This window comes from Cornus florida, unplaced genomic scaffold (genome assembly GCF_030987335.1).
Source record: "Cornus florida cultivar Cherokee Brave unplaced genomic scaffold, ASM3098733v1 CherokeeBrave_3.0.0_Hap2_Chr11, whole genome shotgun sequence".
NCBI lineage: Eukaryota > Viridiplantae > Streptophyta > Magnoliopsida > Cornales > Cornaceae > Cornus > Cornus florida.
In genome coordinates this window covers 19,038,147-19,057,592 of record NW_026775581.1, presented here as the reverse complement: position 1 = coordinate 19,057,592, position 19,446 = coordinate 19,038,147, and the positions used below count along the sequence as shown (strand labels likewise).

General features: G+C 37.1%; 1 protein-coding gene across 2 annotated transcripts in view; it reads left to right on the top strand.

Moving 5' to 3' along the window:
- Positions 1-19,446, top strand: part of LOC132287104 (calmodulin-binding protein 60 A-like) — a 39,402-nt gene that overhangs the window by 8,580 nt on the left and 11,376 nt on the right. For both annotated transcript variants that reach the window (XM_059789607.1, XM_059789608.1), the window contains 2 exons: positions 146-636; positions 3,441-3,601. In XM_059789607.1, the coding sequence (XP_059645590.1) occupies positions 146-636; positions 3,441-3,601 (652 nt within the window). The remainder of the gene's footprint in view (positions 1-145; positions 637-3,440; positions 3,602-19,446) is intronic.

Genomic DNA, 19,446 nt, shown 5'->3' with positions numbered 1-19,446 from the left:
TATCCTTATTCCTTTTTCTTTTTTTTTTTCGCCTATATGGTAATAGTTTATAGGTTAAACCACCCTTTTCCCACGTAGTTGAGTCAATTGACACTCTTGTTAGTGAATGATGCATAACTGACATATGGTTGAACTTGTTGTTCAGGAACTCCAGGAATGAGATACATCCTTCTGAGTCAAAAATCTTCCAGCTATGCTTTTTAGATAAACTCTCTCTTCCAGTATTGACTGGAATCCGAATTCAAGGAGAAAAAGGCACCTCCATCAGAGTTGCTTTAGTTGATGGTTTAACAAAGAAAATTGTCAATAGTGGTCCTGAAGCCTCGGCAAAGGTTGAAATTGTTGTTATTGAAGGAGATTTTGATGACGGTGAAGGACATTATTGGACAATTGAAGAGTTTAACCAAAAGATTGTTAGAGAAAGAAAAGGGAAAAAGTGTTTTCTTATTGGAGACGCATTTCTGAATATGAAAGGAGGCCTTGGTACTGTAGGTGACATTTCTGTTACACATAATTCGATCTGGATGAAGAATGGTGAATTCAGGCTTGGAGCTAGAGTGGTGGATGATTTCAGTGGGACTAGAGTAAGAGAAGCAATATCAGAACCCTTCATTCTCAAAGATCGCCGCAGCTCATGTGAGTAGTCTAATCTTATTATGTGCTATTTATTTGCTAAAAGCTGGCATTTGCAATTATATATTGGGAAGAGAAAGTGGGTTCAGTGGTGCTACAAAATTTTGTGACACGGATATATTTAAATATATGACTGTTAATATGTTTAATTCCAAATGTTTAAATGTGGTGTGGTATTAAAACTAGTTTTGTGTATTCAGAGCTTGTGAGTTTTATGAGTTCTAGTTGTGTGTTTTGCATAATATATTAGTGATGATGCCAGTGGGAATATTAGCCACTTGCCACTTCAATTTACTTATTAATCTGTTATGTCACACTATATGCTCTTGAAGGCGGTGAATAATTTTCTTCATTATTGAACATATTTACTATGTGTTTTTAGGTTTTTGACTTGTAAGAGAAGGTCTGCTTTTCTTTTTGTCTAACCTCCTATTCTGTAAGAATTTTTTGGTTTGTGGGCTATCATTAATTATTATATTGGGTTTGTCTGGGATGCTTTTGTGATAGAGACTGCACGGGATAAGGTCAGGTTATTGTTGTGACTCGTGATCGTAAGAGTTCATAAGTTTGGCACACCTTATTACATCGGATTTGTGTGTTTGATGGAGAATAGGATTTGCATGTGTAGTTATAAAGAATTGATCCCCACTTGTTAGTCTGCCCACTGGACATAAAAACATTAAGGCAAGAGAAGAGAGCTGAAAAACCTTCTGTGTATTCTTTCAGATAATGAAAGATCTTGTGATCGATTGTTTGATCAATGGCAAAGGGAAAAAATCTTTGAACCAGATTGGTGATCCAACATATCATCTAAACAAAGAATCTGAAACTTCCAAGCATGTTTTGTGTGCATGTGCCCTGACATGAAGAAAAATTCTACAGAAGATTATGAATGGCTTTTTTCTACGTAATGTTGAGGAGCTAGGATGATATTCAAGGCTTGGTGGTGGCTGTGGAATCCAGTTGAACTTTACAAAAAGGTTTAAATGCGTAGCACTTCAATTAATAAAAGGAGATTTTGAATGTACCTAAATTAACTAATGTGATATAAAATGTATATCATATATATGTATGCATGTATTTCTGTTTGTATATTTATATTACTTATTCAGTAACCTATATGTGGAGAGACGTTTTAAGGGGTTAAAACGTTGTTCACTTGACAAAAGCATTATTTCAAAGCTCTCGTATTGATTGTCAAAATCAAGCATTTGATCCATCCAAACAATGTTCTTTTGAATAAATAGCACCGTACCTGCATGTTTAAACAAATTTTTTTTTTTTTTTTTTTTTTTTTTTTTTTCAAAAAATAAAAAATTAGGAAGGAGAACGTTGAATGCATATCAATTCATTTCCTATCAAACAGAAGGCTATAGTTGGGAGGCATTTTCTTTTTAGGTGGAAAATCAGCTGGGAGGCATTCATCTTAATCTTCTAATTGAATTGTATTCTAAACAATGTGATAAATGTAAGTAGAAATAGTGAGTCATTTAATGATTTGGTTCTTTCTGTACAGAAACAGACAATGTGCTGCTCAAATGGATCTGTTGTTTTCACATCTCATATCAGCTTGTATTGTCACCTCTTATTGAAGTCTGTTAGTTCCCTGAACTTTGGAGTGATGAGGGAATTGTCAATGTTCTTGAATTGGTTTGAGCTTATGACAGATGAAGAACATGGGCTACCCGTACTGTTCATTTTTTTTCCCCCATCAACTTCAATTAGTTCAACACGTAGCATTTAGTTTAATATTGTATGGTGTATGAGTCATGTGTTGGCATATTCCTACTCAGAACTTATGTTATAATGTGTCGAAGTGGCTTGAGTCTTTTGAGTACATCCGTGAAGACAAGGCATACACAGAATTGTGAGGAACAAAGTGAAATTCACATCCTTAATCACATATGTATGGGATTCTTATATTAGCTATAAATATGGGGTTATAGTCAGTCTATGGGTATGTGGAATGTCTCTAATCATCTACAAAGAGAAAATCATTGTGAGAGGAGAATTCCCAATTTATTCAATTGAGGGTTTCCACGGATTCCATCATATGTGGTTGTGTTCATCAATCCAATTCAATTTGACTGGTTTAACTGTCAGAGTAATCACTGGTGAAACAAATTCGTAAGGAGAAAAGTCTGTTGATGAACGGACTGGCTACCTAAGACTTTTGGTCAAAAGTTTGGAGTCTGTCTGTGTCAGGAGGTGTCTAGGGTTCTAGGGTAAGCGGAGTGATAACCTAGTTGTAATCTCTTTCTCATATACCAGACCTATGTCTTGTGGTTTTTACCTTTTGGGTTTTCCAAGTAAAAATTTGTGTGTATCTACTTTATTCTAATTTAATTTATCTTTGTTTCATGATTGTGAGTATGATTGATGAAAATTGAAAATTTACTAAAATTTAAATATCAATGTTCAGAAGACATCATTCAACTTTTATTTTATTTTTTTCTAGGTTTCTGTCTTATACTTTGAACTCAGTAGTGTCATTTGGTTATTCTTCTTATGTCCTCTTTGGTACTTGCTGCTTCAGAATTTCAAATTGTGATATTTATTTGAATGAATAAAGTAACATGTATTACTTGACTAATGAGTTATGGCTATGAAAAAAATATATATATGTCTAGTCGTAGAAATCACTAGTTTCTTTAGTCTGAATTTCTTGCACATATGGATTCCTATGAAACTATAAAGAAATTCAGGCAAAGAAGGTAAATTGTTGCTAATTCTAAGGTGGTGGAATAACTTTTTGATGGTTGAAATATTTAAACAAGCTCACCGTAATTTTGGGTTTCCATTTGCAGTGTACGAGAAGCACTATCCTCCACTTCTTTCTGATGAAGTGTGGAGATTAAAGAAGATCGCCAAAGATGGCACTTTCCATGAGCGTTTAAGCAGAGAAAACATTACCAGTGTGAAGGAATTTCTGACTCTGTTCTTTATAAACCCTCAAAGACTGCATGATGTAAGAATTGACTCATCTTTCCTCTTATATTAACCTTTGCAGCATTTGGTAGTGATATATTTAACTTTTTACTCTGTTTTCATTGAAGATTGTGCAAGGCACTGTGAGTTGTACGCGGCGGAATATTTAGAAAGTTTTGTATTTTTAGATATAGATATGTGTCTTTTTAATCTTTACTTATTTTAGCAATTAAATAATTAATCACATGCACGATAAGATAAAGTAAAGTAAGAGTTAGAGATGACACCAGGATTTTTAGCGAGGAAACCCCAGTTGATAAAATACGTCAACTGTTTGCGCGGGAAAAATCTCGTGGATTGTGCAGTTCAAAGTAAACCGATCCACTATGTATGAAACAAAGTACACTGAACTTTGATTCTGGCTCACACCCTATCGTTCTACCAAATACCAATAGCTGACAATCCTCTGGCTTTGCGACGTCCCATCCAACAACAACTTGATCTCAGGCTTATGCTTGACCTTTGTAGAAGGGTAGTAGGTAAATTAAACAACACTCCTCGAATGCTTTGACCCTTTCAAAGTGTGATCACTTTTACTTTTGTTCTACAATATCTGAATTTAATGTAGAAGTTGATTTGTTTTTCTCTGATTGTTGTAGATGCAACTGTATGATCACGATCAGGATTTGAACAATACTCTTAAACTCACTATGTGTTTATGTGTGTGTTCTAGAAAGACTGACAGAGAAATCTTTTGGATTTTCTGCAAAAATAATCTTTCTAAGGCTTTTAAGAATAATGAATTGATAGTATAAAAGTCGATAATAAACCTAGGTGAATATCAGGGTTTATATAGAATATTCAAAGACTTAATCTTTCAGAAAATAAAGGAAATTTCATGCATAGGACTTTTGGTACAATTCTAAACCAAGTATGAAAGAAATCAGAACAGTATTGCAAACTTACCAAATCCTGTAGAAGGCTCCTGAACCGGTTCAAGAATGGCAGAGTTATTTCGAAGCCAATTTTGAAAGGCTTGAACCGGTTCTAAGAAGCTTGAACCGGTTCAAGTTTGCCAGACTTGAATCATAAGGCTGAAACTTGGTAAAAACACTGTTTTGGATTTTCTGAAAATATACCAAGTATGGAACTGCCCTAACCTTTTTAGATTTCTTCCTAAAGTGTTGTTTTTTAATTTCTTGATGATCTCAGTTATGGCATCTTTGAATAACCTTCCAATTCTATAGTCGCTATCGATCCTGATATGGTAACTTGTAATTACAACTCGACTAGGACTTGTTTTGTTACCGAAAATTGCCGATTACAAAATTTATATTTCACAATCTCCACCTTTGGCAATTTTGTGACAAAACCCTAAAAACATTTAAGTAATCTACCAAAGAAGAAAAGTAAATTACAATTTTGTTAAAAGGAAAAACACGGAATTTCTTCTCTGTTCTCTTCTCTTATTGGATAAACGATTTGACCTGATTTCCTGCACAATATCAAGCAAAAACTACCAAGTGAAGTTTAATAAAAAAAATTATAAAACTCCCCCTTAAGTAAATATCCAATTATCTCCCCCTTAAGATAATATTTATCTCTCCCCCTTTTTGGAACAAATTGACAAAGAATATAATGTTAGAGCAGAGAAAAATAAGAGATACAGTAGAACAGTTAAACATGTCATTCAGTCAAAATATATTATCCAAAAATAATGACCATGTTAAACACAAAGTATGATGTCATGATGCATGAGAAATAGATACAAAAATATTAGCATCATTATCTCTCCAACCATAAAGTCAGAAAGTCATCAATACTCTAATCTCCACCACTCTCCTCATCATCATCCTCATCCCCACCTGAATACTCATCATCATCATCCTTAGCTCTCAAAGATGGATCTGGAGGTGTAGGCCGGTAAACATCATCTAAAGAACCTCCTTGCTGTTGTCCTCTAATCTGTCCCATTTGAACCTTGAGATCTCTTCTCTCATCCATTATCCTATCAAACATAGAAGTTTGATTCTGAAGAAGAAGAGAGTACATCATGTTTGCATCAGCTCTTGAAAAATTCCCTTGTGAGGAAATAGTTGTGTAACCTTTGGAGCCTGTGAAGAACCCTCATCGGCACCTCTCTGAGCCTTTCTAGCATTCTCCCTAGCTAATTTGGACTTACTCAGAGCACGAGTATCTAGCTCAGTCACAATACGCTGATGGTAAGCTCTGGGAGGAATCTTAATATTCTTGAGCTTGTAGAAATTCATGATTATCATTGGAAAAGGTGATGAATTGCAACGCGGGTTCTTTTTGTAATGAGCCACCATTTATTGCATAATGGATAGTGCAAGCTGTATGTGCTCATCTATAGCAAGAAAGTATAGAATATGTGCTTGCTCTAGAGTGATCTCGTCCTTTTTTCCAAAATATCCCAGATTAGCCATGGCGAACAAATTAAAGAATGCTCCCTCATCTGTCAGAAAACGAGCTGAAATGCTATCTTCATTCCTTGGAGTGGAACACATATTTTGAATACAATCAATGGCAATTATAGACCCGAATCTTCCAATGGTAAGACTTGTCCTATCATATCATCTCTGTCTGGTATGTCCAAGATGGCTTAGATGGCTTCTTTGTCAACCACATAATCAATCCCAAAAAGTGATACAATGAAGAAATTATCCTTGACCTCTCGAATATTGGCATAAAAGTAATGTACCATATCTGGAGAAAAATAGCTTTTACCGAGTTTGGTAAAGAAAAGCCACTTGTTTTTCTCAATGTATGTCATAAGCTTCTGTCCAGTTGTGCCACGAAGCTTTTGTAGATTCACATTCCTTTCAATCTTTAATCGGACCGTCCTTGTAGATGTCAACATAAGCTTTCCAGGCGAGTTCATTGTAGAAGTGAGATTGTTCAAACTCAATTCTTCCCGTGCTTGAAACAGAGGGATACTTGGTTCCTCTCGTGAAGGAGAGTCAGTCGCTATAGGAGTAGAAGCGGTGTCTCTTGGAGCATTATAATCTCTTTGGGTTCTCGGATGACAATGCTAGTTATGGCCTTTTGGGAGGCTTTGGGTGTACAACCCCCTTTGCCTTTAGTTTCTTTAGAGATTTTCGGTGCCCTTTGATTTACAAAGTTTTTCGCTTTGAAGCTTGCAACTTTTTTCAAGAATTCTATCAAACACTTAGTGTGCAACCCCAAAAGTGTTATAGAATGAGCTTGATTTGATCTTCAATCTTCCCCAAAATCAATAACAAAGTATTTTGCAATATAGACCACAAGTAGAAGCTTCAATCTTCTTCAACAACAGCCCAAGAATTGAATCTCTTTACCAATCCTCTAAGTAAAGAAATCTCAAACTCCAATTTTCATATTTCAATCTTCTCTTCAAGTATTTGTTCTTTAATCCTCAATGATATTCATGTAATAAACAATTTATGTCATGGAATGATGAACTAGATGTTAAATATATAAATATATATATACATATGATGTATATGTATATGAGCTTGTGTGAGGAGGTGAGAGTTTGTGAGAGAAGGGGTAAAAAATCACACAAGCAGAGAGAGCAAAGAGTGCCTAACAGTGTGCAGCCAAATAAACCCTAACCCACAGCCTTGAACCAGTTCAGCCAAAGTGGAACTGGTTCAAGACTGGCAGTCTACTTTAGTTGAACTAGTTGACAGCTTGAACCGGTTCACACTTGGTGTGTGTCTTGTCAAGACCCCAAATTGCACAATGAAGTGTGTAGTGTGGTCAAGTTTGAATTTATAGAATACCACTACCACTACCACTACCAACTATTAAAGTAGTTAGAGTAAGTAGGGATCGTCCCAAGGGATTGAAATCGTGTTTTGGAATCAATTTGTTAGATTAGTAGGTTGAATGATCAAAAGATGGTTTGTTGGTTGAATTATACTACAATTTAAACTAAATAAATGCAATGTAAAATAACTAAAACAAATAAGGTGTAAAGAATATGAGAGAGGAGTCTTGGGTCATAGAGTTCACCACTAAGCATTACCTTCCTAGACATTCAATATTTGATAGATTAAGGGGATTGTGTGTTGTAAATGAAAACGTGTGTCACTAATTGAAATATTAGCATGGATGGCCAAGTAAGCATACATTGTCTAGTCAATTTAGTGAATAATACAACATATCAAATTAAGCCATTAATCCTTCCATAAGCCCACAATTAATGCACACTCAACAAATTAGAGAAATATACTATTTACATTCATAAGCATGGAACATTAAACAACAAGAATGGATTGTTCCTATATAAGAAAGTAAGGCAATTACACTACAACTAAGCTAGTGACATGAAAACTAAACTAATTAAACTAAGGAAGTGGCACAATCCATCAAGAAATAAGTATGAATCATCAAATAAACCACAAGAGTAACCTATTTAAGGACCATGCCTTGACCATCACTAGATTCATAATATCAACACGCATAGACATGCATCAATGTCACAAAATCTAGAGATAAACACATGAACATCCATTCTAGCATACATAGACATATGGATAGAATTAAATGATCAATTGGAAATATTAAGCTACACAAATCATTGTAGAAACAAGATTTATATATAAAAGATGTCAAGACAAGATATACTACACAAATCCCTATTAATTACAAAACATCAAAGTCTAAGAGGCATGCTTAGGGCTATCTCTAGTCCCAAGAGAATGGTTTAGCCACTTATTGATGTTGTCATCCAACCCTCAAGGGCTATCTCTATGGTAGAATTCATCTTCCTCCCCTTGTGCTCTTGGTAGAAACCATAGAGGAGTGGAAGAACTTTCCCAAATTCTATGTTTCTCTCCTAATCTCTAGCCAAGTCTCCCTCTAACTAACTAACGTCTTTACTAAAAATAGCTAAAATCCTTATATAGGTAGCTCAAATGTCACACCCAATGGTTAGACCTCGTGTCAAGGACCTCCAAATGATTGCATCATGAGCACACATTTAATTTGGCTTGAAATCAGATTTCTATGCAATTTGAGGCAGTTCGATCGATCACATGGTTGCTCGGATCGATCGAACCATGGCGGTGCACTTTTTTGATAAGGACAAAGCTTAGATATTTTTTAGGAAAGGACAAAAGTGGTCGGTGAGGATAAGATCAAGCGGGTTCGATCAATCGAAGAAGAGGTTGGATTAATTGAATAGGAAATTTTCCTGAGGATAAGGACAAGGGGTTCGATCCATCATGGCAGGGTTGGAACGATCATAGTGTGATCATCGCAACTTGGTTCGATTGATCATAGAAGGCTTTTTTCACCACTTTGCTTTCACTTTGCTCCTTTCTTCCACTAGGCTTGAGATTGCTTCTTTTAATGCTCTAATTCAGTTGAATTGATTTATTTTGGGGATAAGTGCCTGAAAAGGGTAATAATATGAAATTAGACTAAAACGGAAAAATAAGATAGAATAAGGTCCTAGAATATTCAAGCTTAAGGGGTTTAAATGCGCATTTTTCAGTGTTTATCACACCCCCAAACTTAAATATTGCTAGTCCCTAGCAATGAACTACAAAGAAAAACAAGAAACCAACAACAATACAACTATGAACTAGAAAGCAATTAATGGATAACGCTACTCTCGTAGGAAATACGATTGCAGTTAGCATATGCAACAAGCCTTTTAAACCCCTAGGTTAATCCTAGTAGACGAGTGAAGTCTCGTGAGGGTTTCTAGAAATGATACCCACAAACATTAAGTTCTTTCTCACTAAAGAGGCACCAATATTCCAAACAAGTATTGGGAGAAAATTATCTCAAGTATGCAATTTTTCAACCATTTCCAAGCAATCTCCCAAAATTTCAATATCAAGCAAGCAAACATGGTCCTCCACACATCAAGACAATGATCATGCAAATCAAAATAGTTCTAGAATCCTTTTTAAGTGAACTAGCATCAAATATGTTGCTATCTAAGCCAACTAAAGAAATGATCACATCCGGTCTCAAACTAGCACACAAATCTAGTACCGATCATCAAGATAAAGAATTGACCTTTTATTAAAGCTTTATTCATCTAGGTGCGTTTATTCTTTTCACTCGATTTTTTTTTTTTTTTACTAACCCTAAGGATCAAAGATGGAAGCATAGTGCAATGTGTTGATCTATTAAGCTTTCTAGCGATTCATAAGGTCGAGCGTTAGGCCAATGACTCCCAAACCGGACGGCTTTAGGGCATTAGGTGTTAAAACACCTCTAAGGGCTTACAAGCTCAAATCAATTAGGTTACAAATCAAAACAACCTCCATCTAATCATTTCCCACTTCTCACCTTTGGGGAGAAGTCCTCATTTTTTTTTTATTTTTTTGCTTTTGCAAATTTTTTTATTTTTTATTTTTTATTATTATTAACCTAGAGTTTGGGCCCTCTACCTTTCGGCGCGAGAAATTCAGTGCTTGATGAGGCTAGAATCCCGGTTAGTTAGTAAAAAGGGTTTGTTATCCACCTTTATCAAGAATGAAAACTTTCAATGCACTACTAGCTCAATTAGAATATAACCAAATCAATAATCAATAAAGCATGTACCCCACAAATGAATGATAGTGTGCACCTGTGATGGTGTAGAATCCTAGAGTGAATCTCAAAACAATCACAAAATCAAGATGATGCGGACCACAAGTGTAAGCAAGATATCAATCTTTTGAAAAATTTACTCCTAAATGATATCCACAAGGCATACAAGGAGTATTGGACTCTCAAGTCAAACAATTTTTAAATTTTAAGCAACATAGTCCTCAAAAGATCAAAATCATAGCTAACATGGATCAATCATAGAAAATCTCTCAAATACACAAGTCATGCTCAAAATCTTGAATTGAATGCAAAGAACACACATTACTCCCAAACTTAAACTGCACAATGTCCTTAGTGTGCAATAAGAACAATAGATAGAGGAAAAAGTATGCCAGTGTAGCTATGGCGATGAATGGTCGGGACACAAGTATCTGAAGTGGGTGGTCCCCCCCAAAAAAAAACTTTGGATTAACTGTGGTCCTGAAAAGATGGCACTGGGATAAACTCTCATCAAATAACAAAATTGGATAAATAATGGTGCACAGTGGACATGCTAGTGTAAATGGGAAAGTAAATGAAAGAGAGAGAGGAATAAGGATGGTCCTGAAAAATATGGGCAGCACTCTCTCCTTGAAGTCTCTATAATGCACCTGATAATGGAGTTAATCATTAACAGATATATGGATATAAATCAAAACATCCATAACATCTAAAAATAAAACAGTATAATGTACCTCACAGTAATCAGGCCAACAGACTGTCCGCAAAAATAGAATAATAATATCAAAGTATCAGTCTAAAACATGAGTATAGATAGATAAGATAAAGAGAGGGAGAGAGGTCAAGCAGAGGAAGACGGTCTGGCAGGGCGTCCCCAGATCTGACTGGATATGTCACGCAGCACTGTCATGACATCTGTGTGGAGGATGGCCATGTCTGCCCTAAGGGACAGGACTGCATCATGTAATGTTTGGAAACACGCCTCCCACATGTCTGACTGAGCCTGAGTGTCAGGAATGAATGGATCATCCCGACGGTGCAATCTGGAGTCATCAGAAGACTAATGCTCGTCCTGGCTCTGAGAGTGGTGACTCTACTCCGGAGAGAGCTGTGGTGATCCCACTGGAGGCTCCTGCTCCAAGTCAATACCAACTCTCTCTGCTGCTGCCGCCTCCTCCTCCTTCTCTACATCCACCGCCGCTTGGACTGCCTCTGCCTCTAAACTCTTAATAAGAGCGTTATAGCTCTTATTCCAGTCCTTCTTCCTGTAATGGCAGGCTCTAGACTCAATGACCTCCTCTGGGTCAAATGGGTAGTGCTGGTCCCGGAAGATCTGTGTAATCAGGTGGGCATAAGGGAGGAACTTGGGCCGCTGCGGGTTGCTCTTGCTGATGAAATCATCATACAACTTCATCATAACACTCCAATAGAGTATAGGAACTGAAAACCAATGCCCTGTATCGATGGCATATAAAGCTGCAAGGAAATTTGCCCGCCGCTGGGTCTTGTGCCCAGCCATATATACATTTCGGTATAAAACCGAATCAAAGAACCAGATGTTGTCATGCAGGTAAGTCCGAGTGGCATAAGTGTCGGTGGTAGTAATGGTGCCGTGAAGAGCTGTGGCCATATCGGCATATGATGGCCGCTGCAAATTCGGGTAATCAATGCCTGAAGGGCAGAGATGTGGGTACTGAGACGCTGTCGATAGTGTCTCGACAGTAATACGGATAAGCAGTGTTATTAAAAGCACGCCTGGGCGCGCGCCGAGGCACAAGGCGCCTACAGGAGCACCTTATGCGCCTCATGCTAGCCCAGGCGCAGCGACCTTCACTAGGCGCGCGCCTGGGCTGCGCCTTGGATATTTTAAGAGGCGCGCTTCATATATTCTGTGCTCCTTTTATAATTTGTTTGTGTGTTTCCTTTGATGTATTATGTGTACTATGTGTTTGCTTTTTTTCTTTATATTATTATATATATATAGTTACAGCTTTTGGAAACTGAAAGTACAAAATGGAAACTTAAAGTACAAAATGAAAATTTGTCTTCTTGTGACTTGGCAACCCAATGTCTCCTAATAGTCAACAAAACAAATCAGTCAAGAGCAAAAGCTGCAGCAGAAATAAAGACGTGAGGGAGTGGGAAAGAGAAGAGAAGAGAGAGAGGAGAGAAAGAAAGAGAGAGAGAAGAGAAGAGAAGAGGAGAGGGCTATCAGTTGCCTCCATCCGGCCAGGAATCACCGAATCAACTTAACAGATCAGTTTTGTTTTTCCCTTCTCCAGTTCTCCTCTTCTCTCTCTCTTCTCATTTGCTCTAATCTCCATATCTCGTTTTTTTTTTTTTTTTTTTTTTTTTTGAGTCTCTTTTTTTCTGCTTTCTTTTTCTGGGTCTCTAGTAGACTAGTATATTTTTTTTTTCTGGGTCTCTGTTATGTTTTTTTCTTCTATCTTTTTGTCCGTCTCTGTTTTTTTTTTTTCTTCTTTCTTTTTCTCCGTCTCTGTTTCTGTTCTTCTGGGTCTCTTTTTTTCTTCTTCCTCTCTATATATCTGGTTTTGTGTTTTTCTAGCTCTTTCTTTTTCTGGGTCTCTTTTATTTTTTTTTTCCTTCTATCTTTTTCTCCATCTCTGTTTTTGTTCTTGTGGGTCTCTGTTTTTTTTTTTTTCTTCTTTCTTATTCTTCATCTTCTCCTCTCCCCTGTCTTGCTATATATATATATATATATATATTTTTTTTTTCTCTCTCTGGCCTGTATTTTTTTTCTCGTTGTATTTTTTCCCATCATTTTCAACTTCTTGGTGTATAGCTGTAATATCTGTACGCTCTTCATCATCAAAGTCTTCAGCAAACATAGTTGCGGTGCTATATTACCCGTAGGAGAATCAGTACACCACCTCATCCTTTAATAAAGAAATACTGAACAGAATAAGACTTTTTAAAATTATTATTTTTTTGTTGTCTGTTGCATCTTAATTGTTGTAAAATTTCAGATTCTGTTTTTGTTCTCTCTAGCCTTCATTTTTTTTTCCCTTCATCTACTCCACCGTATTTTCTTTCTTTTTTTTTTTTTTTTTTCAATCTCTGACTTTTTCTTCCAATAATCTCTCTCATTTTTTTTTTCCCTTCTTCTTTGAAGGCTGTCTGTCTCTCTTTTTTTTCTTTTTTTTTGGTTGTGTTCTGCTGAATTTTGCTACATGGATTATTTAAATTATGAATGCATCTTTTGGAATGGTGTTTGCTGAAAGTGTGAATGTTGTTTGCTGAATTTAACTTGGTCCATCATTCCATTGACTCCATTCTATTTCTCATTGTAAGTAGCTTTATTAGTTTAATTGTTCTATTTTTCTAGTTGCTTTAATTGTGATAGATTTAGACTAATTTAGTGTTTTTATTATTGGATGTTCATTGTTTAATTGTGTTATTTTTGCTAAGAATTATTGTTTTAAAATTTTACTTGTGCGCCTCACATCACTCAAGCTCGCGCCTCGCCATGCGCCTCGCACCTAGGCTCCAAGGGACCTTTAGTGCCTCGGTGCGCCTTGGGCTTTTAATAACTATGCAGATAAGATGTCCGTCAATGGTAGTCCGCAGCTCGGCCAAGTTACTCGGACTTGGCTTAAGGTTCTGGTAGAACACCGAACGAGTCGCGGGAACACTACTGGGGCCAAGATGAGAGAAAGACGACAGCGGTAGATCTCGTCATACGACCACTTGGTTGTGGCCGCCCGTGAAAAGAAGTCCTCGTTAAATATAGACTTATGCGCCACTGAGAGGCGCGCAAACTTCCGAGAAACCCTGTCTCGAACTATCTCGGGTTGTGCCGGTGGTGGCACGAGAGCAGGTGATGGAGGTGGCGTGGGCTCACCCTCCTGAGATAAAGAAGATAGAGAGGAGGAATGCTCGGACTGTGGATGAGCTGGCTCCTCAGGCTCCTCTATCCGCTGCCTCACCCAGCGCTCATATGTCCAGTTAGCTATGGTCTTGTACCTAGTCATGGCCTGCAAAAAGAAAGAACACTTGCAATTGTAGTCAGTAACAGGAAATAGTATGTGAGATACAGAAATGAAAGCATAACAGATAGAAATATGTTTGTCAGATTAAGATAGACAACACGATGTTTAAGATGAAGCAAATATCACAGTATATAAACACGTGAATCTATATATGCAAGTGGTAATGCAGCCAAGTCTAGACTGAATGATCAAATAATGTGAAACATGCTAAATATGACAGGCAAAGATTGCAACCAATGTGGAAAACACAGGCATTGGGCACAGATATGATAGCATGAAACACGGGAGAGGGTAAAGGAGTATCAAGATGCAAAACAGTGCAGTTCGAACGATCATGAAAAGAATGTGATCGATCCAAGTTGGATCGATCATGACATGCATTTGATTGATCAAGCTCTGAATGATCAGAGTACTGATGTGATCGATCGAACCTGCTAAGAAATGAAAAGTCACTGATTCGTGACGTGGAAGACACGGGGTGCATCCCAATGGTCACTTCAAGGCTCGTGACCCCCTATACACCTCAACAATGCACATATGGTCACTTAAAACGGCACGTGACCCCCGAATCGAATTTGGAAATAAAAACTATATATATACATATATACATTTATATACACATGCTCACAATCCAAAAATGGAAACAAAATTGACATGAAATCAATCTAATCTAGGCATGTCAACAAAATAAGACATTAATCAAAATAAAAATGAAAAATGAAACTTGAACTTACCTAAATTCGAGGAGAGAAGTGGAGAGAGAGAAGGGATGAGATCTGAGATGTAGGTCGAAGCTTGAGAGGTTGTCGGAATCTTGCCGGAGGTGGGGAAGATGACTGGAAGGCGTCGGGAGAGAGAGCAAGGGCTTTGGATCGATGAAATGAATGATCAAATGACCCTTGGGTCATTTTTTAAAAATTGGTCCCGATATGTGTGATCGATCACATGGTTCATCAGATCGATCGAACTTGGATCGATCATGTTTGTGCTCAGATCGATCGAACCTGGATCGATCATGTTTGTGCTCAGATCGATCAAACCTGGATCGATCATGTTTGTGCTCAGATCGATCAAACCTACAAAACGACAAAATATTTTTGAAAATTTTTAAACTTTTGAAAATTTAAATTTTTATTTTTTTATTTTTTTTTTTTAAATTTGAAATTTGAAAAAGTCAAAGTCAAAAGAAAGAACTCAGATCGATCGTAGAATGATTGATCGGATCTCGATCGATCCAAGAACTAAAATCTTGCAGACAACTTCGAACGATTGGACAGAGAGATGAAATTTTCAGGGATTCAAAAATTTTCTAAGTATAGAACTGAGATCAATCATAGGGATATCTGGATTGATCGAGGGAACTTGGAACGATCGGAGAGAGTCTTTGAACGATAGACAGAGACCTAAAATATGCAGAGAATCTCGAACAATGGGATAGAGAGATGAAAATATATAGAGATGATATTCGATCGATTGAACAGGGCACTAAATGCATAATTTTGAACTGAAAGTGCATGCATTCCCCATCAAAGTCTCCAACAACAAGTATGATCTCAGATTGTATCTAGACGACGCAAGAAAAGAAAACAAAATAGAAATGAGGGTGTTGACACCCTTTTTGGTAAATTTTGTATTAATGATATGGCAACCAATTTGGGTATAAATTGACACGTGGAAAAGGTTAAAGAAGTAGATTCAGAGGCAAAGGAGATTGAAGCATTTGAATTATTTAATGGATAGGGATTATAATTTTAGTATTTATCTTTTAGTTAATGTAAGTTAAATATTTATGTTTATCTTTAGGATTAGTTTATTTTAAACTTATAATTAGTTGGGTTATCGATAGGATTAGATTTTATTTGAAATTAGTAATTAGTTATTTGATAGAGTTTGATGTATTTAGAATGCTTAAGCATAATAGTTTGTTTTTATGAATTATTATACAAATAATCAAAGAGGCATGCTGAGATAGAGGTCCAGCACCCTCAGAATCTTTATATTATATTGTTTGCTTTCTCAAGCTCTTTCCCAAAATAGCATCCTTACTATTTCTTTCTTTCCCTTTCTCTATCTATCTCAAAATCTCGTTCTATCTCTCTCCCTCTAAATCTCTCTCTCTCTCTCTCTCTTTCTTTCTTTCTATATCTACTTTTGCCCTTTTCTATACTCTCAAAACATTACTATAAGTTATTCATTAAAAAGTCCTTTTAACTAAGGCAATTAGAACTCAATAAGGAGTATTTTTGTTCTCTTTCTCCTATAATTGCCTAAAAGTCAAATTACCCAAAGAGACTGCAAGTTGACTATTCACAATTGAACCATATAGTTGGTTCTGGCACGCCCGCATCATAACAATTCCGAATCAGATTCAGCCAGCCGATTTTAGCGTCAACATTCTTGGCACGCCCGGTGGGACCTCACTAGGTGAGTGATTTATAGTAAAAAATATGCAGTCGGCCTCTCAACCGACATACAAATATTCTGATCAGTCAAATCAGCCGTTGTACCAGTATTCTAATCAACTATATGGTTGGCCAGACGATTATCGGCATATTCCAGCAGTTGATTATCGACAGACACCAACAGCCGCCGATTATCAGTATGTTCCAGCAACTGATTATCGGCATGTTCCAGCAACCGATTGTCGGCATGTTCCAGCAGTCGATTATCGGCAGACGCCAGTAGCCGATTATCGGCAAGTGATAAATCAGCATGTCACCCCCGTCTCACAATCTTCGGCACTCGGGGGGCAGTTAATGGCCAATCAGTCGTATAGTTGGACTGAAAGTTATTAGCGACCAGTAGCCGATTATCAGTTAATGGCAAACTAGTCACCAGCAGCCGATTATCGACAAGTGATAGCCGATTGGCAGGAGATTATTCAGGAATTGAAAGCAATGATGGCTCAGATATCGGCTATCCAAAGTCGTTATCAAGCTGAAAACTCGGCATCTCTTGAATCAATTTTTTAACGTCTTTCTTTACCGTTGACAAATATTTCTTAAGGGCCACAAACAACTACGGCAGGAATTGTCTCGCCGAACACAACTCTTGGTATGCCTATCTGCAATCCACCGATAATAACAGAAATACCATCGATGCCGATTGAGTCGAATGTAAAATCGGCAAGGGTTATTCTACAATGCCTACCAGTTATGCCGATTCCCCCTCAGAAAGAACAGCAAGATATGGGGGAGATTGATCAGGAGATTTAAGAATTGATGGCTCAGCTTATCCAGGCCGAGGTAACTCAAGGGCGTAGACGTCCTCGGCTTAGCTTATCCAGGCCGAGGTAACTCAAAGGCGTAGACGTCCTCGGCCCGTGTACAGGAAACCTTATCCTGACTAGGTGGTAAATCAGCATGTTACCCCTGTATCACAACCTCGGTTACATGAGAGGTTGCCTATAACCAGTACGGAAATTGGCCAATCTTGCCGATCTCGGCAGGATATTTTACCAGAAAATCGGCAGCAAAGTTTGTTAGAATATTATCAATCATTAACTGCCGATTATCTGCAAGTTCCAACAGTCAAATATCGGCAGGTGGTAAATCAGCCTGGTACTAATGAAAGGGTACAAATCGGCTAAAAGTAAAGTGGCTTATGTACCAGAATTCTTTGCCGATTGTGATATTTAATAATCGGCAAAAACAATCATTAGCTAAAAGAATTGTTTTAACTCGCTGTCCTCAGCCCAATTTCAAGAAAAGAAAAAAAGAAGACTGGCCGATGGTAATTTCAAAAGTTTACTTAAAGCTCAGTTGAGAAAATCGGCTGAGGCAAAATCGGTTGAAAGAAAATCGGCTATGACAAAATCGGCTAAAAAACCAGCGGCTACCGGGAGGCATGTGATTGCAACAAAAGTTAGTTGATCCATACATTCCACTTCAGCATGCTGATTATAGTGAGGTCATGCTTGCCGATCAATGGACTTTTGGGTATGATGCAGTCCTGCCGATTGAACTGAATGAATCGGCAAAGGTTATTCTACGACATATCTCGACTCCTGCCGATTATAGTGAGGTCATGCTTGCCGATAAATGGACTTTTGGGCCCAATATAGTCATGCCGATGGAGCTGAATGCGAAATCAGCAAAAAGAAAATCAGTTAAGAAAACTCCGTCCTGGCACAATATCATAGAGATAATAGGCAGATTGGCTAGAATGACGCTTCACAACAATTTAATCCCTGCCGATCATGATTTGCTAATGGAGTTAGAAAATGCATGGGGGACAAGTCCTTCCTGGGTTTATGGGCTGACAATATCGGCAAACTATCTGAAAATCTAGGAAGAAGCCTAAATTGGCAGGTTTGGCTAATATGAAATAAAGATTATCTTAGAGGTGATTCAGAAGAAATAAAGTTTTGGAACTCGTTGATTTGTAATCTGATTCCAAGTGACTAGTGTAACCTTTGTTCAAAATTTCCTTCCAATGTACTTTTAAATTTTAAATATCTTATCGGCTTGGGCAGCCGACAACTGATAAGACATTTAAAATTGGGGGGCATTGTTGACACCCTTTTTGGTAAATTTTGTATTAATGACATGACAACCAATTTGGGTATAAATTGACACATGAAAAAGGTTAAAGAAGCTACATTCAGAGGCAAAGGAGATTGAAGCATTTGAATTATTTAATGGATAGCAATTATAATTTTAGTATTTATCTTTTAGTTGATGTAAGTTAAATATTTATGTTTATCTTTAGGATTAGTTAATTTTAAACTTATAGTTAGTTGGGTTATCGATAGGATTAGATTTTATTTGAAATTAGTAATTAGTTATTTGATAGAGTTTGATGTATTTAGAATGCTTATGCATAAGAGTTTATTTTTATGAATTATTCTATAAATAATCAAAGAGGCATGTTGAGATAGAGGTCCAACACCCTCAGAATCTTTGTATTATATTGTTTGCTTTCTCAATCTCTTTCCCAAAATAGTATCCTTGCTATTTCGTTCTCTCCCTATCTCTATCTATCTCAAAATCTTGTTTTATCTCTCTCCCTCTAAATCTCTCTCTTTCTATATCTACTTTTTCCCTTTTCTATTCTCTCAAAACATTACTATAAGTTATTCATTGAAAAGTCCTTTTAACTAAGGCAATTAGAACTCAGTAAGGAGTATTTTTGTTCTCTTTCTCCTATAATCGCCTGAAAGTCAAATTACCCAAAGAGACTGCAAGTTGACTATTCACAATTGAACCATAAAGTTGGTTCTGGCACGCCCGCATCATAACAATTCCGAATCGGATCCAAAGAGCTGATTTTAGCGTCAACAGAGAGAGGAATAGGGTTGTGAACCCTACGAAGCACACTA